Consider the following 27527-nt stretch of genomic DNA (forward strand, 5'->3'; position numbering starts at 1 on the left):
ATTCGTAGCGTTGTGATGTGGTCCACACATGATCGTCCGGATCGGAATCCAGCTTGTTGCCGTCGGAGTGTAGCATCTATTTTCTCCTGGATCCTGTTCAGAATCACTTTGCAGAGTACTTTGAGGGTTGTACAGATCAACGTTATGCCTCGCCAGTTACCGCACTCTGTCAGGTCTCCTTTCTTCGGGACCTTTACAAGGATACCCTGCATCCAGTCGGCCGGGAATGTTGCAGTATCCCAGATGTCAGCGAAAAGACGGTGCAACATTTGTGCTGATAGGGCAGGGTCGGCTTTCAGCATTTCAGCAGGGATGCAATCGATCCCAGGTGCTTTGTTGGATTTCATGTTTTTGATTGCCGCTTCTATTTCAGCCAGCGAGGGCGCTTCCGAGTTGACGCCATTAATGCGACTTACTGTTGGCGCTTCGAGCTGCGGGTTTTGTTGGCCATCGCTATTCGTGACTTGGAAGAGTTGTTCGAAGTGCTCAGTCCATCGTTTGAGCTGATCTGTTCGATCGGTCAATAACTGACCTGCTCGGTCTTTCAGCGGCATTCTTGCATTAGTCCTTGCACCACTGAGGCGGCGAGAAATGTCATAAAGTAATCGGATATCTCCATTGGCGGCGGCTCTTTCTCCCTCTTCGGCTAGGGAGTTTGTCCAGGCTCTCTTGTCTCGTCTACAAGCTCGTTTAACTGCCTTTTCCAGCTCCGCATATCGTAAGCGGGCGGCTGCTTTGGCTGACCCGGTACATGCCTGCTCAATTCCGACTTTCGCCTTTCTCCGATCATCGACCATCCTCCAAGTTTCATCCGACATCCATTCACTCCTTCTTCCACAAACTTTACCGAGAGTACCATGGCTCGTCGTGATAAAGGCATTCTTGATTCCACACCACTGTTCTTCGACTGTTCCGTCTGTCGGCAGCTCCGAGGCTCGGGATTCTAGCTGTTCAACGTATGCCCTTTTCACCTCTGGATTCTCCAACCGGCGGACGTCGTATCGACACCCGACTTTCTCCTCGCGCCGTTGGACACGCGTAACTCTCAGTCGTATCTCGCCAAGGACGAGGTGATGGTCAGATGCAATGTCTGCGCTTCGTTTGTTGCGGACATTGTTCAACTACACTGACAAAGAAATGTTAGAAAATGAGTAATTATGTGAATGATAAAAACTGATAAAAAAATAAAAATAATGAGTTCAAAACTTTTGTTATTAACACTGCGTATTAAAATTTATTTTGAAAGTTGCTACTTAGAACAATTTTTCAAACTTTTGAGATTAATTTAAAAATCATGATCGATCCAAATATATGATTTCATATAAAAAATATTAATAAAAAGTTTTTAAAGTTTCAATCGCAGGTTTTTAAGCTTTGAATTACAAGCTCTGAGTATTTTGTCTCTTTTGATTAAAATATTGGGTCCTGAAAGAACAGAAGGTTGAAATTATGTTTTTTTTATTTAAAATTTGGAGTTAAAGGCGTATGGTTGAAGAACACGAAAATTTAGAATTTAAAAACAAGGAAACAATTGTTAAAAATATGTCTTAAAAAATTAAAAAGTTTGATTAAAAAAAATCCGGCAAGTTGATTATAAAATTGAAAAAAAACTGTACAATAAAATTCGGTAGATTTATTTAAAAAATTGAAAAAACAGTATGGAAATAAAAAAGATTAGTTTTTAAAAACATTTCAAGAAGAGTTTTTTCAATAAACATGTTTCATCATAACCATTTTGGTGCTTATTTTTTCAATTATTGATTTGGTAAATAGTGTCCTCAGCTAGAAATTTTGTCAAATTCGGCCATTGAGTTTTGGTAATAAAGAGTTTATTACTAGTAAAATTGATAGATAACTGATTATGGAAAAATGTCATTACAAGTATTTTTGACATCACAGCAGAAAGTGTAAAAAACTTGATTCTATTTAAAGCTCATTAATTCATATAAAACTTTTATTTCTAAATAATATGTTTTTGATTTGAGTTTTTGTAAAAAGAAAGTGCAGAAACTTCTCTAAAGATTTTAAATTATTTTCATTTCAACACGCAGAAAAATAGAAATTAGTTTCAAAGGAAAGTGCCGCAAAAACAAAGGATTTTTTCCTTTGATTTTGGGACAAATAAAAATTCCTTTGATTCAAATGCATTTTCTTTTGTTTCGAAGAAATGCTTTCCTTTGAATCAAAACTTTTTCTTTGTTCCAAATAATTAAATGCTTTCGATTCAAAAACCTTTTCGTTTAGTTTTATGAAATTTGTCTTTATTATTACGGTATTTGGGTTTCAATTTAAAAGTATTTGTTTTTCAAATCTATTTTTGGTTTCTAAAAATTCTAGTACTACATAATAATTTTTATCCTATTAGAAATAAAAAGAAATCTATTATAATAAAAACATTTTATTTCTCTTAAAGTACATCATTTAGATTATCGATTTTCCACAGGATAATAGTTCTTGAACCGGTTCATCTGTAAATAAAGAAGAGAACACATAATACGGTTTATTATGAAGCTTTAAAAAAACGAACTTACTAGACGATGTTAGTTGGCGGACAATTCCATCCGAACAACTGATGAAGGGTTTCAGCGCCAGATGTTGAGTCTTCTAGGATCGGCCCGAAGCGATTGCAACCGCATAGTAGGAAGACCGGAACAGTCGGTACCTCTTCCAATTTGTTTGACGAATAATTGCCCTGAAAAATTTTGTTACTTAGACGGTTTATTTGAAATTAAATTAATTTTGAAAGACCTACCTAAGAGTCCACTGTCGTTTGTCCTCTCAAAGCTGTCGAAAATTTCCTACGCCGGGTACGTCTTGTGATTTCGGTGCTGTCTGGTGGTTGCGCGACAGGAAGATTCCGGAGAAAAGAAATAGGTCTAACTGGTTGTCGGAAAAGCTTCTCGCCGACCCGTGTGTCGACTGTTTGACGAAACAATACTTTGGTTCAAAAGAAAATTCATCTAAATCAATGAATTTTTACTTTGATTCTGAGTTAAAAAAAAAATTCTTTGAATTCAAATTAAATATTTTGATTTAAAAATTCGGAACATTGGTTTTATGGGAAAAAAATTCGGTTCAATATAAAACTTACTTGAATCAAGGAAATTGGATTTTGTTTCAATGTACACAAGGTTTTTGAATCAAAGATGTATTTTTTTTAGTTCAATGGTACTACTTTTCGCTGCGTGAATAACAAAACCACCGTACGAGGAAAGGTGTGCTCTGATATGTCTAACCTCACTCGAAAAGCGGCGCGTCGAACTGCAGCAAGGTTTTATATTCGACACATTGACCAACCGTATTGACTGTGCTTACATTCTACAACGTGTTAACATTTATGTACCAACGAGAACACTTCGACAACGCCAGTTTCTTTCTATTCCTCGCCACCGTACTGCCTATGGCCAAAACCACCCTATTGACAAGTGTTGTGAACTTTTTAATTTAGTGTATAATTTGTTTAATTTTAGTATGTGCAAACGTCGTTTTAAAATAGGCTTAAGAAGAATTTCCTAGTTTTTAAGTCATCAGTCTGTACGGTAATTAAACCAAAGACGAAATAAATAATAATGAATATAAAAGCTGATAGAAATATTGCATACATATTTAGATTCGGGGAACCCAAATAAGTTGAAATTACCGTTTAAATTCATTGCACCTAAAAAAATGTAATTTTTGTGGCCTTGTGTAAATTTTTACAACCCTTTTTTTAAGTATTTAGAAGAACGAAAAACACCGAATAAAATTGAGTCTGAAATTGTTTTTTAAAGAATATTTCATATCATCATAACATTTGTTATGACATAAAAGATTTTTTTTTTCATAAAAAAAATGGTTCGTTTCAATCTCAATCTTAGTTACACTTCTTCATAAAAACCCATTCTAACTAAAGACGAGATAGGGTTTTTGTATATCAAGTTTTGAGTTCCAATACAAAAGGTTGATTGAACTAAAAACTAGAATCTACAATCAAAGTTATAGTGTTTTCGTTTATTACCAGTGGTAACCTAGTTATCCACGAGTTTTGCCCGAACTGCTGTTTTTGTGTTCGTTTATTAATTCAGAAGTCCACAAGTTTTGCCCGAGGTTTGAACCTCAAGCAGGCGGTTGCAACCCGTAGAAGTTGTCAGTGTTGGGGGTAAGCATAAGGTTGACTATAGCAACCATATATTTGCATCGTCCCGGGTGACGATTCTGTTTGTTTATTCGGAGAAAGTTTTGCCCCGCGCCAGTGGAGAAAAACGAAAACGGCATTAGTTTCAATTCACGAACGTCAAATAATGTGAATGTCGTAGATCGAAATGTCTCAAGCCAAGGGTGATTGATGCCGAAATTCCGCCGGAGGCGAAAAAAATTTCTGACTGACTGATCAAGTAATTTACCGTTACTACCGTCAATATCGACACGCGCAATTCAAATTACTCTTTCATTGGTTTATTATCGGTGAAAAAAGTGACTTTTGGTGATAAAAGTGACCATTTTCCGGAAAATAGTGACTTTAGTGACCAAATGATGAAAAAAGTGACTTTTTAGTGACTGACCCAAAAAAAGTGACCAAGTCACTAAAAAGTGACTCGCTACCAGCCCTGCATTTTAAAGTTGTGATCCCAAATTAAGCTCAGAATCACGAAAAAACGCTTCTAAAGGCCAGAAATCGCATTTTAAAGTTGTGATCCCAAATTAAGCTCAGAATCACGAAAAAACGCTTCTAAAGGCCAGAAATCGCATTTTAAAGAAGTGATCCCAAATTAAGCTCAGAATCACGAAAAAACGCTTCTAAAGGCCAGAAATCGCATTTTAAAGTTGTGATCCCAAATTAAGCTCAGAATGGCCAAAAAACGCTTCTAAAGGCCAGAAATCGCATTTTAAAGTTGTGATCCCAAATTAAGCTCAGAATGGCCAAAAAACGCTTCTAAAGGCCAGAAATCGCATTTTAAAGTTGTGATCCCAAATTAAGCTCAGAATCACGAAAAAAAGCTTCTAAAGGCCAGAAATCGCATTTTAAAGAAGTGATCCCAAATTAAGCTCAGAATCACGAAAAAACGCTTCTAAAGGCCAGAAATCGCATTTTAAAGTTGTGATCCCAAATTAAGCTCAGAATCCCGAAAAACGGCTTCTAAAGGCCAGAAATCGCATTTTAAAGTTGTGATCCCAAATTAAGCTCAGAATCCCGAAAAACGGCTTCTAAAGGCCAGAAATCGCATTTTAAAGTTGTGATCCCAAATTAAGCTCAGAATCCCGAAAAACGGCTTCTAAAGGCCAGAAATCGCATTTTAAAGTTGTGATCCCAAATTAAGCTCAGAATCCCGAAAAACGGCTTCTAAAGGCCAGAAATCGCATTTTAAAGTTGTGATCCCAAATTAAGCTCAGAATCACGAAAAAACGCTTCTAAAGGCCAGAAATCGCATTTTAAAGTTGTGATCCCAAATTAAGCTCAGAATCCCAAAAATCGGCTTCTAAAGGCCAGAAATCGCATTTTAAAGTTGTGATCCCAAATTAAGCTCAGAATCACGAAAAAACGCTTCTAAAGGCCAGAAATCGCATTTTAAAGTTGTGATCCCAAATTAAGCTCAGAATCCCGAAAAACGGCTTCTAAAGGCCAGAAATCGCATTTTAAAGTTGTGATCCCAAATTAAGCTCAGAATCACGAAAAAACGCTTCTAAAGGCCAGAAATCGCATTTTAAAGTTGTGATCCCAAATTAAGCTCAGAATCCCAAAAATCGGCTTCTAAAGGCCAGAAATCGCATTTTAAAGTTGTGATCCCAAATTAAGCTCAGAATCACGAAAAAACGCTTCTAAAGGCCAGAAATCGCATTTTAAAGAAGTGATCCCAAATTAAGCTCAGAATCACGAAAAAACGCTTCTAAAGGCCAGAAATCGCATTTTAAAGTTGTGATCCCAAATTAAGCTCAGAATCCCAAAAATCGGCTTCTAAAGGCCAGAAATCGCATTTTAAAGTTGTGATCCCAAATTAAGCTCAGAATCACGAAAAAACGCTTCTAAAGGCCAGAAATCGCATTTTAAAGTTGTGATCCCAAATTAAGCTCAGAATCCCAAAAATCGGCTTCTAAAGGCCAGAAATCGCATTTTAAAGTTGTGATCCCAAATTAAGCTCAGAATCACGAAAAAACGCTTCTAAAGGCCAGAAATCGCATTTTAAAGTTGTGATCCCAAATTAAGCTCAGAATCCCAAAAATCGGCTTCTAAAGGCCAGAAATCGCATTTTAAAGTTGTGATCCCAAATTAAGCTCAGAATCCCGAAAAACGGCTTCTAAAGGCCAGAAATCGCATTTTAAAGTTGTGATCCCAAATTAAGCTCAGAATCCCGAAAAACGGCTTCTAAAGGCCAGAAATCGCATTTTAAAGTTGTGATCCCAAATTAAGCTCAGAATCACGAAAAAACGCTTCTAAAGGCCAGAAATCGCATTTTAAAGAAGTGATCCCAAATTAAGCTCAGAATCCCGAAAAACGGCTTCTAAAGGCCAGAAATCGCATTTTAAAGTTGTGATCCCAAATTAAGCTCAGAATCCCGAAAAACGGCTTCTAAAGGCCAGAAATCGCATTTTAAAGTTGTGATCCCAAATTAAGCTCAGAATCACGAAAAAACGCTTCTAAAGGCCAGAAATCGCATTTTAAAGTTGTGATCCCAAATTAAGCTCAGAATCCCGAAAAACGGCTTCTAAAGGCCAGAAATCGCATTTTAAAGTTGTGATCCCAAATTAAGCTCAGAATCACGAAAAAACGCTTCTAAAGGCCAGAAATCGCATTTTAAAGAAGTGATCCCAAATTAAGCTCAGAATCCCAAAAATCGGCTTCTAAAGGCCAGAAATCGCATTTTAAAGTTGTGATCCCAAATTAAGCTCAGAATCACGAAAAAACGCTTCTAAAGGCCAGAAATCGCATTTTAAAGTTGTGATCCCAAATTAAGCTCAGAATCCCGAAAAACGGCTTCTAAAGGCCAGAAATCGCATTTTAAAGTTGTGATCCCAAATTAAGCTCAGAATCACGAAAAAACGCTTCTAAAGGCCAGAAATCGCATTTTAAAGTTGTGATCCCAAATTAGGCTCAGAATCCCAAAAATCGGCTTCTAAAGGCCAGAAATCGCATTTTAAAGTTGTGATCCCAAATTAAGCTCAGAATCACGAAAAAACGCTTCTAAAGGCCAGAAATCGCATTTTAAAGTTGTGATCCCAAATTAAGCTCAGAATGGCCAAAAAACGCTTCTAAAGGCCAGAAATCGCATTTTAAAGTTGTGATCCCAAATTAAGCTCAGAATGGCCAAAAAACGCTTCTAAAGGCCAGAAATCGCATTTTAAAGTTGTGATCGCAAATTAAGCTCAGAATCACGAAAAAACGCTTCTAAAGGCCAGAAATCGCATTTTAAAGTTGTGATCCCAAATTAAGCTCAGAATCACGAAAAAACGCTTCTAAAGGCCAGAAATCGCATTTTAAAGTTGTGATCCCAAATTAAGCTCAGAATCCCAAAAATCGGCTTCTAAAGGCCAGAAATCGCATTTTAAAGTTGTGATCCCAAATTAAGCTCAGAATCCCGAAAAACGGCTTCTAAAGGCCAGAAATCGCATTTTAAAGTTGTGATCCCAAATTAAGCTCAGAATCACGAAAAAACGCTTCTAAAGGCCAGAAATCGCATTTTAAAGTTGTGATCCCAAATTAAGCTCAGAATCCCAAAAATCGGCTTCTAAAGGCCAGAAATCGCATTTTAAAGTTGTGATCCCAAATTAAGCTCAGAATCACGAAAAAACGCTTCTAAAGGCCAGAAATCGCATTTTAAAGTTGTGATCCCAAATTAAGCTCAGAATCCCGAAAATCGGCTTCTAAAGGCCAGAAATCGCATTTTAAAGTTGTGATCCCAAATTAAGCTCAGAATCACGAAAAAACGCTTCTAAAGGCCAGAAATCGCATTTTAAAGTTGTGATCCCAAATTAAGCTCAGAATCCCAAAAATCGGCTTCTAAAGGCCAGAAATCGCATTTTAAAGTTGTGATCCCAAATTAAGCTCAGAATCACGAAAAAACGCTTCTAAAGGCCAGAAATCGCATTTTAAAGTTGTGATCCCAAATTAAGCTCAGAATCCCAAAAATCGGCTTCTAAAGGCCAGAAATCGCATTTTAAAGTTGTGATCCCAAATTAAGCTCAGAATCCCGAAAAACGGCTTCTAAAGGCCAGAAATCGCATTTTAAAGTTGTGATCCCAAATTAAGCTCAGAATCCCGAAAAACGGCTTCTAAAGGCCAGAAATCGCATTTTAAAGTTGTGATCCCAAATTAAGCTCAGAATCACGAAAAAACGCTTCTAAAGGCCAGAAATCGCATTTTAAAGAAGTGATCCCAAATTAAGCTCAGAATCCCGAAAAACGGCTTCTAAAGGCCAGAAATCGCATTTTAAAGTTGTGATCCCAAATTAAGCTCAGAATCCCGAAAAACGGCTTCTAAAGGCCAGAAATCGCATTTTAAAGTTGTGATCCCAAATTAAGCTCAGAATCACGAAAAAACGCTTCTAAAGGCCAGAAATCGCATTTTAAAGTTGTGATCCCAAATTAAGCTCAGAATCCCGAAAAACGGCTTCTAAAGGCCAGAAATCGCATTTTAAAGTTGTGATCCCAAATTAAGCTCAGAATCACGAAAAAACGCTTCTAAAGGCCAGAAATCGCATTTTAAAGAAGTGATCCCAAATTAAGCTCAGAATCCCAAAAATCGGCTTCTAAAGGCCAGAAATCGCATTTTAAAGTTGTGATCCCAAATTAAGCTCAGAATCACGAAAAAACGCTTCTAAAGGCCAGAAATCGCATTTTAAAGTTGTGATCCCAAATTAAGCTCAGAATCCCGAAAAACGGCTTCTAAAGGCCAGAAATCGCATTTTAAAGTTGTGATCCCAAATTAAGCTCAGAATCACGAAAAAACGCTTCTAAAGGCCAGAAATCGCATTTTAAAGTTGTGATCCCAAATTAGGCTCAGAATCCCAAAAATCGGCTTCTAAAGGCCAGAAATCGCATTTTAAAGTTGTGATCCCAAATTAAGCTCAGAATCACGAAAAAACGCTTCTAAAAGCCAGAAATCGCATTTTAAAGTTGTGATCCCAAATTAAGCTCAGAATGGCCAAAAAACGCTTCTAAAGGCCAGAAATCGCATTTTAAAGTTGTGATCCCAAATTAAGCTCAGAATGGCCAAAAAACGCTTCTAAAGGCCAGAAATCGCATTTTAAAGTTGTGATCGCAAATTAAGCTCAGAATCACGAAAAAACGCTTCTAAAGGCCAGAAATCGCATTTTAAAGTTGTGATCCCAAATTAAGCTCAGAATCACGAAAAAACGCTTCTAAAGGCCAGAAATCGCATTTTAAAGTTGTGATCCCAAATTAAGCTCAGAATCCCAAAAATCGGCTTCTAAAGGCCAGAAATCGCATTTTAAAGTTGTGATCCCAAATTAAGCTCAGAATCCCGAAAAACGGCTTCTAAAGGCCAGAAATCGCATTTTAAAGTTGTGATCCCAAATTAAGCTCAGAATCACGAAAAAACGCTTCTAAAGGCCAGAAATCGCATTTTAAAGAAGTGATCCCAAATTAAGCTCAGAATCACGAAAAAACGCTTCTAAAGGCCAGAAATCGCATTTTAAAGAAGTGATCCCAAATTAAGCTCAGACTCACGAAAAAACGCTTCTAAAGGCCAGAAATCGCATTTTAAAGAAGTGATCCCAAATTAAGCTCAGAATCACGAAAAAACGCTTCTAAAGGCCAGAAATCGCATTTTAAAGTTGTGATCCCAAATTAAGCTCAGAATCCCGAAAAACGGCTTCTAAAGGCCAGAAATCGCATTTTAAAGTTGTGATCCCAAATTAAGCTCAGAATCACGAAAAAACGCTTCTAAAGGCCAGAAATCGCATTTTAAAGAAGTGATCCCAAATTAAGCTCAGAATCACGAAAAAACGCTTCTAAAGGCCAGAAATCGCATTTTAAAGTTGTGGTCCCAAATTAAGCTCAGAATCACGAAAAAACGCTTCTAAAGGCCAGAAATCGCATTTTAAAGTTGTGATCCCAAATTAAGCTCAGAATCCCAAAAATCGGCTTCTAAAGGCCAGAAATCGCATTTTAAAGTTGTGATCCCAAATTAAGCTCAGAATCACGAAAAAACGCTTCTAAAGGCCAGAAATCGCATTTTAAAGTTGTGATCCCAAATTAAGCTCAGAATCCCGAAAAACGGCTTCTAAAGGCCAGAAATCGCATTTTAAAGTTGTGATCCCAAATTAAGCTCAGAATCACGAAAAAACGCTTCTAAAGGCCAGAAATCGCATTTTAAAGTTGTGATCCCAAATTAAGCTCAGAATCCCAAAAATCGGCTTCTAAAGGCCAGAAATCGCATTTTAAAGTTGTGATCCCAAATTAAGCTCAGAATCCCGAAAAACGGCTTCTAAAGGCCAGAAATCGCATTTTAAAGTTGTGATCCCAAATTAAGCTCAGAATCACGAAAAAACGCTTCTAAAGGCCAGAAATCGCATTTTAAAGAAGTGATCCCAAATTAAGCTCAGAATCACGAAAAAACGCTTCTAAAGGCCAGAAATCGCATTTTAAAGTTGTGGTCCCAAATTAAGCTCAGAATCACGAAAAAACGCTTCTAAAGGCCAGAAATCGCATTTTAAAGTTGTGATCCCAAATTAAGCTCAGAATCCCAAAAATCGGCTTCTAAAGGCCAGAAATCGCATTTTAAAGTTGTGATCCCAAATTAAGCTCAGATTCCCGAAAAACGGCTTCTAAAGGCCAGAAATCGCATTTTAAAGTTGTGATCCCAAATTAAGCTCAGAATCACGAAAAAACGCTTCTAAAGGCCAGAAATCGCATTTTAAAGAAGTGATCCCAAATTAAGCTCAGAATCACGAAAAAACGCTTCTAAAGGCCAGAAATCGCATTTTAAAGTTGTGGTCCCAAATTAAGCTCAGAATCCCGAAAAACGCTTCTAAAGGCCAGAAATCGCATTTTAAAGTTGTGATCCCAAATTAAGCTCAGAATCCCAAAAATCGGCTTCTAAAGGCCAGAAATCGCATTTTAAAGTTGTGATCCCAAATTAAGCTCAGAATCCCGAAAAACGGCTTCTAAAGGCCAGAAATCGCATTTTAAAGTTGTGATCCCAAATTAAGCTCAGAATCACGAAAAAACGCTTCTAAAGGCCAGAAATCGCATTTTAAAGAAGTGATCCCAAATTAAGCTCAGAATCACGAAAAAACGCTTCTAAAGGCCAGAAATCGCATTTTAAAGTTGTGATCCCAAATTAAGCTCAGAATCCCGAAAAACGGCTTCTAAAGGCCAGAAATCGCATTTTAAAGTTGTGATCCCAAATTAAGCTCAGAATCACGAAAAAACGCTTCTAAAGGCCAGAAATCGCATTTTAAAGTTGTGATCCCAAATTAAGCTCAGAATCCCAAAAATCGGCTTCTAAAGGCCAGAAATCGCATTTTAAAGTTGTGATCCCAAATTAAGCTCAGAATTCCAAAAATCGGCTTCTAAAGGCCAGAAATCGCATTTTAAAGTTGTGATCCCAAATTAAGCTCAGAATCACGAAAAAACGCTTCTAAAGGCCAGAAATCGCATTTTAAAGTTGTGATCCCAAATTAAGCTCAGAATCCCGAAAAACGGCTTCTAAAGGCCAGAAATCGCATTTTAAAGTTGTGATCCCAAATTAAGCTCAGAATCACGAAAAAACGCTTCTAAAGGCCAGAAATCGCATTTTAAAGTTGTGATCCCAAATTAAGCTCAGAATCCCAAAAATCGGCTTCTAAAGGCCAGAAATCGCATTTTAAAGTTGTGATCCCAAATGAAGCTCAGAATCCCGAAAAACGGCTTCTAAAGGCCAGAAATCGCATTTTAAAGTTGTGATCCCAAATTAAGCTCAGAATCACGAAAAAACGCTTCTAAAGGCCAGAAATCGCATTTTAAAGAAGTGATCCCAAATTAAGCTCAGAATCACGAAAAAACGCTTCTAAAGGCCAGAAATCGCATTTTAAAGTTGTGGTCCCAAATTAAGCTCAGAATCACGAAAAAACGCTTCTAAAGGCCAGAAATCGCATTTTAAAGTTGTGATCCCAAATTAAGCTCAGAATCCCAAAAATCGGCTTCTAAAGGCCAGAAATCGCATTTTAAAGTTGTGATCCCAAATTAAGCTCAGAATCCCGAAAAACGGCTTCTAAAGGCCAGAAATCGCATTTTAAAGTTGTGATCCCAAATTAGGCTCAGAATCACGAAAAAACGCTTCTAAAGGCCAGAAATCGCATTTTAAAGAAGTGATCCCAAATTAAGCTCAGAATCACGAAAAAACGCTTCTAAAGGCCAGAAATCGCATTTTAAAGTTGTGATCCCAAATTAAGCTCAGAATCCCGAAAAACGGCTTCTAAAGGCCAGAAATCGCATTTTAAAGTTGTGATCCCAAATTAAGCTCAGAATCACGAAAAAACGCTTCTAAAGGCCAGAAATCGCATTTTAAAGAAGTGATCCCAAATTAAGCTCAGAATCACGAAAAAACGCTTCTAAAGGCCAGAAATCGCATTTTAAAGTTGTGGTCCCAAATTAAGCTCAGAATCACGAAAAAACGCTTCTAAAGGCCAGAAATCGCATTTTAAAGTTGTGATCCCAAATTAAGCTCAGAATCCCAAAAATCGGCTTCTAAAGGCCAGAAATCGCATTTTAAAGTTGTGATCCCAAATTAAGCTCAGAATCCCGAAAAACGGCTTCTAAAGGCCAGAAATCGCATTTTAAAGTTGTGATCCCAAATTAAGCTCAGAATCACGAAAAAACGCTTCTAAAGGCCAGAAATCGCATTTTAAAGAAGTGATCCCAAATTAAGCTCAGAATCACGAAAAAACGCTTCTAAAGGCCAGAAATCGCATTTTAAAGTTGTGGTCCCAAATTAAGCTCAGAATCACGAAAAAACGCTTCTAAAGGCCAGAAATCGCATTTTAAAGTTGTGATCCCAAATTAAGCTCAGAATCCCAAAAATCGGCTTCTAAAGGCCAGAAATCGCATTTTAAAGTTGTGATCCCAAATTAAGCTCAGAATCACGAAAAAACGCTTCTAAAGGCCAGAAATCGCATTTTAAAGTTGTGATCCCAAATTAAGCTCAGAATCCCGAAAAACGGCTTCTAAAGGCCAGAAATCGCATTTTAAAGTTGTGATCCCAAATTAAGCTCAGAATCACGAAAAAACGCTTCTAAAGGCCAGAAATCGCATTTTAAAGTTGTGATCCCAAATTAAGCTCAGAATCACGAAAAAACGCTTCTAAAGGCCAGAAATCGCATTTTAAAGTTGTGGTCCCAAATTAAGCTCAGAATCACGAAAAAACGCTTCTAAAGGCCAGAAATCGCATTTTAAAGTTGTGATCCCAAATTAAGCTCAGAATCCCAAAAATCGGCTTCTAAAGGCCAGAAATCGCATTTTAAAGTTGTGATCCCAAATTAAGCTCAGAATCACGAAAAAACGCTTCTAAAGGCCAGAAATCGCATTTTAAAGTTGTGATCCCAAATTAAGCTCAGAATCCCGAAAAACGGCTTCTAAAGGCCAGAAATCGCATTTTAAAGTTGTGATCCCAAATTAAGCTCAGAATCACGAAAAAACGCTTCTAAAGGCCAGAAATCGCATTTTAAAGTTGTGATCCCAAATTAAGCTCAGAATCCCGAAAAACGGCTTCTAAAGGCCAGAAATCGCATTTTAAAGTTGTGATCCCAAATTAAGCTCAGAATCACGAAAAAACGCTTCTAAAGGCCAGAAATCGCATTTTAAAGAAGTGATCCCAAATTAAGCTCAGAATCACGAAAAAACGCTTCTAAAGGCCAGAAATCGCATTTTAAAGTTGTGGTCCCAAATTAAGCTCAGAATCACGAAAAAACGCTTCTAAAGGCCAGAAATCGCATTTTAAAGTTGTGATCCCAAATTAAGCTCAGAATCCCAAAAATCGGCTTCTAAAGGCCAGAAATCGCATTTTAAAGTTGTGATCCCAAATTAAGCTCAGAATCACGAAAAAACGCTTCTAAAGGCCAGAAATCGCATTTTAAAGTTGTGATCCCAAATTAAGCTCAGAATCCCGAAAAACGGCTTCTAAAGGCCAGAAATCGCATTTTAAAGTTGTGATCCCAAATTAAGCTCAGAATCACGAAAAAACGCTTCTAAAGGCCAGAAATCGCATTTTAAAGTTGTGATCCCAAATTAAGCTCAGAATCCCAAAAATCGGCTTCTAAAGGCCAGAAATCGCATTTTAAAGTTGTGATCCCAAATTAAGCTCAGAATCCCGAAAAACGGCTTCTAAAGGCCAGAAATCGCATTTTAAAGTTGTGGTCCCAAATTAAGCTCAGAATCACGAAAAAACGCTTCTAAAGGCCAGAAATCGCATTTTAAAGTTGTGATCCCAAATTAAGCTCAGAATCCCAAAAATCGGCTTCTAAAGGCCAGAAATCGCATTTTAAAGTTGTGATCCCAAATTAAGCTCAGAATCCCGAAAAACGGCTTCTAAAGGCCAGAAATCGCATTTTAAAGTTGTGATCCCAAATTAAGCTCAGAATCACGAAAAAAACGCTTCTAAAGGCCAGAAATCGCATTTTAAAGAAGTGATCCCAAATTAAGCTCAGAATCACGAAAAAACGCTTCTAAAGGCCAGAAATCGCATTTTAAAGTTGTGATCCCAAATTAAGCTCAGAATCCCGAAAAACGGCTTCTAAAGGCCAGAAATCGCATTTTAAAGTTGTGATCCCAAATTAAGCTCAGAATCACGAAAAAACGCTTCTAAAGGCCAGAAATCGCATTTTAAAGAAGTGATCCCAAATTAAGCTCAGAATCACGAAAAAACGCTTCTAAAGGCCAGAAATCGCATTTTAAAGTTGTGGTCCCAAATTAAGCTCAGAATCACGAAAAAACGCTTCTAAAGGCCAGAAATCGCATTTTAAAGTTGTGATCCCAAATTAAGCTCAGAATCCCAAAAATCGGCTTCTAAAGGCCAGAAATCGCATTTTAAAGTTGTGATCCCAAATTAAGCTCAGAATCCCGAAAAACGGCTTCTAAAGGCCAGAAATCGCATTTTAAAGTTGTGATCCCAAATTAAGCTCAGAATCACGAAAAAACGCTTCTAAAGGCCAGAAATCGCATTTTAAAGAAGTGATCCCAAATTAAGCTCAGAATCACGAAAAAACGCTTCTAAAGGCCAGAAATCGCATTTCAAAGAAGTGATCCCAAATTAAGCTCAGAATCACGAAAAAACGCTTCTAAAGGCCAGAAATCGCATTTTAAAGAAGTGATCCCAAATTAAGCTCAGAATCCCAAAAATCGGCTTCTAAAGGCCAGAAATCGCATTTTAAAGTTGTGATCCCAAATTAAGCTCAGAATCCCGAAAAACGGCTTCTAAAGGCCAGAAATCGCATTTTAAAGTTGTGATCCCAAATTAAGCTCAGAATCACGAAAAAACGCTTCTAAAGGCCAGAAATAGCATTTTAAAGAAGTGACCCCAAATTAAGCTCAGAATCACGAAAAAACGCTTCTAAAGGCCAGAAATCGCATTTTAAAGTTGTGGTCCCAAATTAAGCTCAGAATCACGAAAAAACGCTTCTAAAGGCCAGAAATCGCATTTTAAAGTTGTGATCCCAAATTAAGCTCAGAATCCCAAAAATCGGCTTCTAAAGGCCAGAAATCGCATTTTAAAGTTGTGATCCCAAATTAAGCTCAGAATCCCGAAAAACGGCTTCTAAAGGCCAGAAATCGCATTTTAAAGTTGTGATCCCAAATTAAGCTCAGAATGGCCAAAAAACGCTTCTAAAGGCCAGAAATCGCATTTTAAAGTTGTGATCCCAAATTAAGCTCAGAATCACGAAAAAACGCTTCTAAAGGCCAGAAATCGCATTTTAAAGTTGTGATCCCAAATTAAGCTCAGAATCACGAAAAAACGCTTCTAAAGGCCAGAAATCGCATTTTAAAGAAGTGATCCCAAATTAAGCTCAGAATCACGAAAAAACGCTTCTAAAGGCCAGAAATCGCATTTTAAAGTTGTGATCCCAAATTAAGCTCAGAATGGCCAAAAAACGCTTCTAAAGGCCAGAAATCGCATTTTAAAGTTGTGATCCCAAATTAAGCTCAGAATGGCCAAAAAACGCTTCTAAAGGCCAGAAATCGCATTTTAAAGTTGTGATCCCAAATTAAGCTCAGAATCACGAAAAAAAGCTTCTAAAGGCCAGAAATCGCATTTTAAAGAAGTGATCCCAAATTAAGCTCAGAATCACGAAAAAACGCTTCTAAAGGCCAGAAATCGCATTTTAAAGTTGTGATCCCAAATTAAGCTCAGAATCCCGAAAAACGGCTTCTAAAGGCCAGAAATCGCATTTTAAAGTTGTGATCCCAAATTAAGCTCAGAATCCCGAAAAACGGCTTCTAAAGGCCAGAAATCGCATTTTAAAGTTGTGATCCCAAATTAAGCTCAGAATCACGAAAAAACGCTTCTAAAGGCCAGAAATCGCATTTTAAAGAAGTGATCCCAAATTAAGCTCAGAATCACGAAAAAACGCTTCTAAAGGCCAGAAATCGCATTTTAAAGTTGTGGTCCCAAATTAAGCTCAGAATCACGAAAAAACGCTTCTAAAGGCCAGAAATCGCATTTTAAAGTTGTGATCCCAAATTAAGCTCAGAATCCCAAAAATCGGCTTCTAAAGGCCAGAAATCGCATTTTAAAGTTGTGATCCCAAATTAAGCTCAGAATCACGAAAAAACGCTTCTAAAGGCCAGAAATCGCATTTTAAAGTTGTGATCCCAAATTAAGCTCAGAATCCCGAAAAACGGCTTCTAAAGGCCAGAAATCGCATTTTAAAGTTGTGATCCCAAATTAAGCTCAGAATCACGAAAAAACGCTTCTAAAGGCCAGAAATCGCATTTTAAAGAAGTGATCCCAAATTAAGCTCAGAATCACGAAAAAACGCTTCTAAAGGCCAGAAATCGCATTTTAAAGTTGTGATCCCAAATTAAGCTCAGAATGGCCAAAAAACGCTTCTAAAGGCCAGAAATCGCATTTTAAAGTTGTGATCCCAAATTAAGCTCAGAATCACGAAAAAACGCTTCTAAAGGCCAGAAATCGCATTTTAAAGTTGTGATCCCAAATTAAGCTCAGAATGGCCAAAAAACGCTTCTAAAGGCCAGAAATCGCATTTTAAAGTTGTGATCCCAAATTAAGCTCAGAATGGCCAAAAAACGCTTCTAAAGGCCAGAAATCGCATTTTAAAGTTGTGATCCCAAATTAAGCTCAGAATCACGAAAAAACGCTTCTAAAGGCCAGAAATCGCATTTTAAAGTTGTGATCCCAAATTAAGCTCAGAATCACGAAAAAACGCTTCTAAAGGCCAGAAATCGCATTTTAAAGTTGTGATCCCAAATTAAGCTCAGAATCACGAAAAAACGCTTCTAAAGGCCAGAAATCGCATTTTAAAGAAGTGATCCCAAATTAAGCTCAGAATCACGAAAAAACGCTTCTAAAGGCCAGAAATCGCATTTTAAAGTTGTGATCCCAAATTAAGCTCAGAATGGCCAAAAAACGCTTCTAAAGGCCAGAAATCGCATTTTAAAGTTGTGATCCCAAATTAAGCTCAGAATCACGAAAAAACGCTTCTAAAGGCCAGAAATCGCATTTTAAAGTTGTGATCCCAAATTAAGCTCAGAATGGCCAAAAAACGCTTCTAAAGGCCAGAAATCGCATTTTAAAGTTGTGATCCCAAATTAAGCTCAGAATGGCCAAAAAACGCTTCTAAAGGCCAGAAATCGCATTTTAAAGTTGTGATCCCAAATTAAGCTCAGAATCACGAAAAAAAGCTTCTAAAGGCCAGAAATCGCATTTTAAAGAAGTGATCCCAAATTAAGCTCAGAATCACGAAAAAACGCTTCTAAAGGCCAGAAATCGCATTTTAAAGTTGTGATCCCAAATTAAGCTCAGAATCCCGAAAAACGGCTTCTAAAGGCCAGAAATCGCATTTTAAAGTTGTGATCCCAAATTAAGCTCAGAATCCCGAAAAACGCTTCTAAAGGCCAGAAATCGCATTTTAAAGTTGTGATCCCAAATTAAGCTCAGAATCCCGAAAAACGGCTTCTAAAGGCCAGAAATCGCATTTTAAAGTTGTGATCCCAAATTAAGCTCAGAATCCCGAAAAACGGCTTCTAAAGGCCAGAAATCGCATTTTAAAGTTGTGATCCCAAATTAAGCTCAGAATCCCGAAAAACGGCTTCTAAAGGCCAGAAATCGCATTTTAAAGTTGTGATCCCAAATTAAGCTCAGAATCCCGAAAAACGGCTTCTAAAGGCCAGAAATCGCATTTTAAAGTTGTGATCCCAAATTAAGCTCAGAATCCTGAAAAACGGCTTCTAAAGGCCAGAAATCGCATTTTAAAGTTGTGATCCCAAATTAAGCTCAGAATCCCGAAAAACGGCTTCTAAAGGCCAGAAATCGCATTTTAAAGTTGTGATCCCAAATTAAGCTCAGAATCCTGAAAAACGGCTTCTAAAGGCCAGAAATCGCATTTTAAAGTTGTGATCCCAAATTAAGCTCAGAATCCCGAAAAACGGCTTCTAAAGGCCAGAAATCGCATTTTAAAGTTGTGATCCCAAATTAAGCTCAGAATCACGAAAAAACGCTTCTAAAGGCCAGAAATCGCATTTTAAAGTTGTGATCCCAAATTAAGCACAGAATCACGAAAAAACGCTTCTAAAGGCCAGAAATCGCATTTTAAAGTTGTGATCCCAAATTAAGCTCAGAATCGCTGAAAAACGCTTCTAAAGGCCAGAAATCGCATTTTAAAGTTGTGATCCCAAATTAAGCTCAGAATCGCTAAAAAACGCTTCTAAAGGCCAGAAATCGCATTTTAAAGTTGTGATCCCAAATTAAGCTCAGAATCCCGAAAAACGGCTTCTAAAGGCCAGAAATCGCATTTTAAAGTTGTGATCCCAAATTAAGCTCAGAATCCCGAAAAACGGCTTCTAAAGGCCAGAAATCGCATTTTAAAGTTGTGATCCCAAATTAAGCTCAGAATCCCGAAAAACGGCTTCTAAAGGCCAGAAATCGCATTTTAAAGTTGTGATCCCAAATTAAGCTCAGAATCCCGAAAAACGGCTTCTAAAGGCCAGAAATCGCATTTTAAAGTTGTGATCCCAAATTAAGCTCAGAATCCCGAAAAACGGCTTCTAAAGGCCAGAAATCGCATTTTAAAGTTGTGATCCCAAATTAAGCTCAGAATCACGAAAAAACGCTTCTAAAGGCCAGAAATCGCATTTTAAAGTTGTGATCCCAAATTAAGCACAGAATCACGAAAAAACGCTTCTAAAGGCCAGAAATCGCATTTTAAAGTTGTGATCCCAAATTAAGCTCAGAATCGCTGAAAAACGCTTCTAAAGGCCAGAAATCGCATTTTAAAGTTGTGATCCCAAATTAAGCTCAGAATCGCTAAAAAACGCTTCTAAAGGCCAGAAATCGCATTTTAAAGTTGTGATCCCAAATTAAGCTCAGAATCGCTAAAAAACGCTTCTAAAGGCCAGAAATCGCATTTTAAAGTTGTGATCCCAAATTAAGCTCAGAATCGCTTAAAAACGCTTCTAAAGGCCAGAAATCGCATTTTAAAGTTGTGATCCCAAATTAAGCTCAGAATCACGAAAAAACGCTTCTAAAGGCCAGAAATCGCATTTTAAAGTTGTGATCCCAAATTAAGCTCAGAATCGCTGAAAAACGCTTCTAAAGGCCAGAAATCGCATTTTAAAGTTGTGATCACAAATTATTCTTTCATTTCCCAACAAAAATGGACGTTCTTTATATTCTATTTGTAAATTTACTAGATATCTTAATCACGAAGAGTTTATTAAAAATGCTGATAATCATACAATGTCAAATATTAAGTGTACGTTTAATGAGGGTAAATTTTATCATCAATCATCGATGTAATATTCGATGTGACAGGTTCACTTTAACCTTGCTTCTTTTATTTTCAATTTCAAATGTTTCGTCAAAATGTGCATTTCTCCGAGTCTTTTACAAGAAGAACCACAAACTGCAAAATGTTAGGCTTTGAATCAACAAAATCATAAGAAAAAACAAAGTCAAAGACTGAAAAAGGAAGGTCATTACATAAAACTTATGTTGGGTTTACACAGAAGATTTGAGTGTGCAACTATTTACCATAAATTCTGATGTATTCTGTATAACAGTCGAAGAATGTTGTTTATTTTAAGAAAAAAATGAACCAGTCAACTTTCGATAAACTAGTAAAACATTGATAAGTAAATAATGAAATGTATGTAACCTTAAACGGGTCTCGAGTACGGCCTTCCTCCATACCGGTTGAAGCCCCGCCCAGAACGGGACCGAACGTGCGGTGCTCCGAAATGATTCTGCGACTGCGACTCCCGATAGTGGCCATGTTTGCCACCACCACCGGATCCCGAGGGGCCATCATTAGAATGGGACCAACCACCGGAGCCGCTGTTTCCGCCACCTCCTCCTCCTCCACCACCACCACCCTGACCCCATCCACCCCCGGATCCGGAGCCCGATCGTCCTCCGCCACGATCCGAAAACGATCGACCACGTCCCCGGCCGCTTCCACGATTGGAAATGATGTCCCGCGATAGTTTGTTGTATCCAGTTGGACCGGTTGGTTGAGCGCCACAGGTTTCAAGGGCCAAGAAATCGTCGACGTGTAGGGAAGGTGGGCGTGATGTGTTTGGAGGGCGTGAGCGGAACAAATCTCCCCGGGTAATCGGAGCCCGGGTGAAGCCACGTCCGCGCAGTGGAGTCGCTGTTGGATGAAAATTGTTAATAAGGTTTTAAAATAAATTTGAGAAAAAAATGTTAACATACCGAAAATCTTCTTCTCCGGTCGTCCGGTGCTGGGTTCCACTTCAACGCGGCGAGTGCGGAAGCACGGAGCCGTGGCAACCCGATCCCGGTTCGAGTGAGGTGATGCCGACAAATGCAACAATCGCTTGCAATCCGAAGTAAGATTGATATCTCCGGTTAAACAGGTTTTGGCTAGCTCCTGCAAATCGCACGGAATTTGTTCCCGCTCGAGGTCTTCCTCACATGGCGAGAAACTCAACCAGAAGCTGGCCTTTAGTTGATCCTCGAACTCTTCGCTCACCACAAAAACGCTGCGCGACGAATACTGAGTGACAATTCCTTCGGCCTGGGGTAACGGGTCCAGAGCTCCAAAATCAAATGGATTGTCTATCTTCGGGGTAGCGTCACCCAGATATTCGATTAAAAAGGTGAGATTCTCTTCCAGGTTGTCCGGTGGAGTCGAAACGATCGGAGGAGCAGGTTGAGACCCTTCTTCACAATCTGGTTCCTGTGGCTCGACGGACAATGGTTTAATTTCTGTTTTAAATATGGTCAATAAATCCTTTAACAAACGGGTGCACTCGATCGGTTCTTCCGGTGTTGGCTCCTGGCCTTCCTGTTTAATGACTGGACGATAGAAGAATGCTCCCAGTTGTTCCGGGCTCAATTTGATGGTACGCTTCGGCAGATTGTAAACCAAAAGTGCGGTTTCGTCAATCATTACCAGCGAGCGCCAGAACTCGGCTAGGAGCACGAAGACTGGCCGGAAGTTGTCCGGCTGTTCTCGAGCCTTGTCGAGGAAGCGTTGAACTGTGGTCTGATAGCCATCCTTGCGTTTCTCCAGTGCCACCAGGAAGGTGACCAGTGTGATGCTGGAATGATAGCATGAAGATAAATGTTAATGCGGCATAATTTACTAGAAACGATACACTGAATTAGAACGTCTACAACAGTTTTCTATTTATTGATTTCGTCTGTAAGCAGTACGATTGTCGAATTAAAAATACTCACTCATGCTCAACCAGCAGCAGTACAGTCCGAATGGCAGCGGAAAACACCCCCGCTCCAATGTCCTCCCGGGCCACATTCTCAACAATGGTAGAGCAACAACTTTCGATGATCTCCTTCGTCGGCAGAGAGCAAGCCAGCTGCATTAACGGCGAGATGTTTTCAAACATCATCGAAAACTCTGAATCCAATAGGTTCTGGAACACGATGTAGATGTTCTCCTGGGTTTGCTGGTGGGCCGGCGTTTGTCCTGGATTCAGCAGGATGTTGGTCATCAGATCCATGATGCGTCCCGAGAGGATGGAGAGAACGGAAATTTTTACGGATGGGTGGCAAACCAAGCTTCCGAGGAAGCTGAACAAACGGGCGTGAGAGGTGCTGGCGAGGCCACCTGAGAGCAGCGATTCTTGGACGATAAGGTCGGTGATAGCTTTCGAAATAAGGAGTGTCATGTTCGGGGCCAGATCCGACAGTTGCAGACAGACTCGGCTGAAGATGACCAGTAGCGGGGTGTAGCTCGAGGGGCAGATGGTTTGAATCATTTCGGCAATGGCCGGTGACTGGGGATGTAGATGGGCAGACCAGAGCTGACGTTCGTTGATAAGCTTGGTAATTTCGGTCTGGCTAAGTTGCTGACGACATTGGATGGGGAGAGGCAAAGGGAGCAGTTCCGAGAACACTAAGAGCCCTGGTATGAAATAGTTGGGTCCGTAGAGGATGAATTTGATCAGTTCTCCGACCATCTGGGTCCAGAGACTTTTGTGGATGTTATTGGTATCTAGGCCATCCATTGGTGTGGGCTGCGTAAAGGTGAGTAGGATTTTGATGATGTCCTTCTGGATTTTACGAGCTTCGTCGATAGCAGTGGCACCGGTTGGAACACTTTGCATAAGTGCGTAAGTTTTTAACAGCGGTTCAATTATGGTGAGGTCCTTAAACTCGGTGTTACGGCATTCAATTAGGTAGGTCATGATTTTTCTTAGTACTTCCATCAAGGGACTCAAGATTTGTGTTAAGAGAATGCCTTGGGTACTGGCCAAACTTGAAGCGTGAATTGCCGGTTGGTCGAAATAGGAGTTAAGTTTTTCCAGAATCGATATCAACAGTCCTTTGCCATCAGCGGCGTAGAACTGCAGTATTGTGTATTTGAACTTAAGCTCAATGTGTGGTGGCTGGCCTTGTAGATCGTAATCAGGAATGCTTAGGAAACGAAGCAATCTCAGTGACATGATCAGATCCCCCGGAAAAGTTGTTATAAATTCCAAGCTGCGTTTGATAAGTTCAATCAGTGGATTAATGTCCTCGTAGGAGAATATTGCGTGGATTTCCAACGGTTTCAAGTAGACGGCCATTTCCTGCAACATTGCACTGACTGAGGATTCGAACTGTTCATGTTGCTTCACTAGGTTCAGTAAAATTTCCCCGTGATGAGCCAAATATCCAACGTTTCCACAGTGTCTAACGGCACAATCGACCAAATCAACGCTGAGGCTTAGAACCGGATTCTTGTGTTTCAATCCCGGCGAGCCATCCTTGCTCAAGGCACGCTTTTCACTTTCAATCAAATTTAAAAAGATCTTTATGTTGTCCTCCATGCAGATTACCTGTACAACATAACGCTTCCCAAACCCGCTCGACAAAGCGAAAAGTGATTGTAGATGGTCCACAAGTTGATCAATATCAGGACTCTTGCTACAGTAATCGATAGCATTCAAATAGTACATCGTCTGCAGTTTGTAGGCCATCTCAACTCCCAGCTGCTGACCTCTGGTAAGCTCATGGATCAAATCCTCAGGGTGCGAATCTTCCCCAACCGGACAATGTTGGAACAAAATCTTCAGAAGCACATTTACCAGTTCGACATTTTCCATCAAATAACGCAGCTTTTGATCCCGAACCAAAAGAGCAGCCAACAGATCGTAAACACACCCCATCAGTGACGAACTTGGCAGCTTCATTTCAAGCAAATAGATTAACGTTTCCACCAAATTGTGTACCGAGAAAAATGCCACAAAACTACGGTTGCTGTTCAACGACGAACGGATGTCTTTGTGGATCTCAAACTTCGCAGAAACCGGCAAGAATCTCTTCGGTTGACTGTAAGAAATCGCATCGAACGTAATCGCTTTAGTCACTTCGATGAAACAGTTTTCCAAAACCGCCAACGTAGCCGGATCCGGTTTAAACCCAGGTTCCAACCTAGTCGCGTACATATCACCAACGCTGCTACGAATCAAATCCAAGTTCTCATAAATATTTATCTTCTTCAGTAGCGATTTCAATGCAAAGCTTATCCTGCTGGACGGGTTCTCCTGAATCAGGTCCAACAAAATCTGGTACCCATTGTATTCCGGGCTTAAAAAGTAATCCAGCCCTCGTTTCGTGTCCAAACAGGCATAAATCGTTCGGATAATCATCAACTTAATCGACAGTGCCATATAACTCTGCGAGTACAGTCCCAGCAGCCGATCGAAGATGTTGAAATCTTCCTGTTCTAGCACCAGCTTGATGAAGGGCTCGGTCGAACCGAGAAATTCCGTCAGGCGGATACCCGCCTTCATGTGCCGCAGTTTGTACGCTGGCTGCGGTTGGGTCATAGCCCGATCTATGTCCAGGCCGAGTTTGATACAATTCAGGAGAATGTGAACGGCTTCGCTTTTTTGCCCGATCCAACTGTCGAGGATTTGCTCGTAGTGTTGGCGACACTCGTCCTGTATGAAAATTTGATTCAACAGCAATACAACCTAGAATGATTGCGAAAGCTAGTTATTTAGATGAAAATTTCATATTTCAAATTAAGATTCAAATTTCAGATTCCAGATACTGAATCATTCATAATTTAGAATCAGATGCAAATTTAGATTTTATATATAAAAATCAGATGTCAGATTCAGGTTCTGAGATTCAGATTTCAGATTAAACTTTAGATACAGATTCCATATTTCAAATTCGGATTTCAGATTAAGAGTATAACTAGAGATTTCATATTCAGATTTTAAATTCCTAGTTTTCTACTCAGATGTTCGTTTCTTTTTTTTTTGTTTTGCGTTAACTCTTGTTGGTCAATGTCTTTGTTTTCATCCAAAAACTCACCTGTTCAGTGTAATCGACAAAACCCTCCTTAAAATCACCCGTTTCGGACCCAAATTCGGCCGTCGTTTTGCCGGTGTACCGATTGTTGCGTAGCAAATTTTCCAAATGTTTAACCACCGACCGGGGGGAATGTTCCGGGGGAAGCTCCCCCGGTTGCAGTTCTTCCTCCGGATTGAACTTTTTGAGGGTGGCTTGGAACGGATTGAAGGATTTGTAGTATTCTCCCGGTAAGTCGTACTCCATCTCGTAATCGTAGTCCTCTGTGATTTCCTCATCGCTTAAAATTGGTTCAAATTGTTCGGTTTGAGAGAGGACGTCTTCTTCCGGTGGGATTAGGGCCGGTGAATCTACCGGAGTCGCAGAAGCAGAGGTAGGGCTGCTGGTTTGTTGATGTGGTTTTAATGGAATCGGAATCGGACGCTTCTCGTACTTGGTTTGCGGAAGATCGTCCTCTTCATCCCAATAGCTTGAGTTGTCCATCGTATCAGGACTGCGTGGTCTCCGGGGGGATTCAATCGGCGAACGGGGTCTACGGCGATCGTCCTTTTCGTGGGAAGTTCCTCGGCGGACCCGATCATAGGAACCGCTTCGATTGCGACCCCGGGCTCGATTTCCATAATCCGGGCTACGGGACCAGTCACGTTTCGCTTGTTGCTGCTGCTGTTGATAGTCCGGAGAGTGGGAATAATCATGACTCCGGCCACGGGATCTAAGTGTCGGTTCATAATGCATTTGCCGCTCCGAAGAACGGGAAATCCGTTTGCCACGACCATCGAGATGATCCGGGGCTGGAACACGGTCCAGAGCTTTCGGTGAATTCGGTTCAGCTGGACTAGCCAGAACCGGACCAGCTGCCGGTCTTCTACCGTACATGCGGGGGTCCTTTGGAATATCCTCTCCATCAGCTTCCGGATACTCTTTCTGGACGAAAACTTCGGTTGGAACCACCGGTGGCGGTTCCTCAGGCCACTCCTGAACGTTCACCGGTTCCGCTATTCCAATCGGAACATCCACCCCTATGCCAACTTCAACTGGAAGTACCTGATCCGGCTGCGGAGTCGTCTCCCGCGGAGACACAATCGGTTCCGCAATATTAGACGTCAGTATCCCATAAACGGCCAACGTTATGGTGGTATAGTATCCCTTCAGCACCAGTCCATCGGTTGGAATCCGACGGGCACCATCGTCCGGCTTCCCACATTCCAGGTGGATACAGTTGTTCTGGTTGTAGTCGAAATCACCCAAACATTCGAACGTCGGAGCACCCGGCTTCCCCAAATCGTTGACGAACAACTCAATCTTGAACTGAGACGGATTGGTAGCTCCCAGCCGGACACCCCCGGGGAAATCAGCTTGTACCCGAGCGCCTAACGGGATGATCCGCACCTCGGTGATATAAACCGGCTTCGGGAACTGAACCAAATCAAGGTTCAATTTCTGAAGGAAACGAAAATTTAATAAAAAGAAAAAAAAAAACTCCACCCACCCATCATTCTACCTACCTCGTAAGTATCGTGAGAAAAGGTGTCGAAAAATAGCAATTCCGGTGTTTCGTCGTCCATTTTTTCAGGCTTTCCGCGTAGTAAGTCGCTATTCGGTAACTTTAGCGCTAAAACGGACCGGATTTGGTATCTTTTAACCAGTAAAAATCGTTTTTATAATTTGGCCACGTCTGAGTTGGTGAAAAATTCGGAAACAAAATGCCGATCGGCTAATTTTCGGTTGACACACTCTGTTTATGAACAGCGGTACGCGCGGCACTCACGAATAGGTAGCGAATTGGGCTCTCTTAATAAGATAGGCGCACAACAAAAAAAAAACAATATTTAATTTAAAAGTTCAGATTAAACTTTTTACATATTTCAAACATTTACAAAATTGATATTTGGCCGGGCTTCGACCAGACCGAACTGAGAGCCATGAGAAAATATTCAAACAACCAAAATTGAATGTCTTACAATCCTTACTCTAGTTCGGAAAAGCGAGTAAATTTGACTGAAATGAATTCCTTGGATAAAAAACTATCGATCTTGGTTCATAAACATCAAGGATACAGCCTCTTGATGAAAATATTTGCACAAAAATTTCGAATGCCCTGAAAAAATGCTGATGGCGTTCAGTTCGGTCTGGTCGAATCCCGACCATTTAGGCTCCTGTTGGTTTTGTCAACACGCGGAGCTGTGTGTTGCAAAAATCTAAAGGTTTTTTCTTCACTTTGTTTGAATTGTAACTAAAAATAAACCGTTGTTGTTCTAGCGTTAGTGTAAATTTTTTGTTAGTTTTTATTCTGCTTTATAGATAAAGGAATATTTAAAGAAGGTATTGACAAGGCAGCCCTGCTCTAGTATTGGTACAGGCTGAGACGTCACAATCTGTTAATTTACTAGGAAACTTATCTTTTTCGTTGATAATTCGAAGAATCTGTTAGAAATTTTCCACTTGGAAAACATGTTTAATTGTAGAAGGATTCTTGCCCTTCAAGATCGGTACAAAAAAAGTTGCATTTTCGAAAAAAATTTCTATAAAATAGACCATCGAAGTTAGAAAAAATGGGGGTTTTCGCCACTGAAATTTACAAAACTTTAAAATT

General features: G+C 39.7%; 1 protein-coding gene across 1 annotated transcript; it reads right to left on the reverse strand.

The window, feature by feature from the left end:
• Positions 1 to 19841: 19841 nt before the first annotated feature.
• On the reverse strand, positions 19842 to 26743 carry LOC129757292 (protein virilizer). Its single transcript, XM_055754469.1, has 5 exons — positions 26440 to 26743; positions 24938 to 26374; positions 21848 to 24588; positions 20858 to 21708; positions 19842 to 20795 (listed from the first exon to the last, which is right to left on the reverse strand). The coding sequence occupies exons 1-5, from the start codon at positions 26497 to 26499 to the stop codon at positions 20302 to 20304; spliced, it is 5583 nt and encodes a 1860-aa protein (XP_055610444.1). The 5' UTR covers positions 26500 to 26743; the 3' UTR covers positions 19842 to 20301.
• Between the last annotated feature and the right edge of the window lie 784 nt (positions 26744 to 27527).

The sequence above is a fragment of the Uranotaenia lowii genome, chromosome 1, assembly GCF_029784155.1.
Source record: "Uranotaenia lowii strain MFRU-FL chromosome 1, ASM2978415v1, whole genome shotgun sequence".
Lineage (NCBI taxonomy): Eukaryota > Metazoa > Arthropoda > Insecta > Diptera > Culicidae > Uranotaenia > Uranotaenia lowii.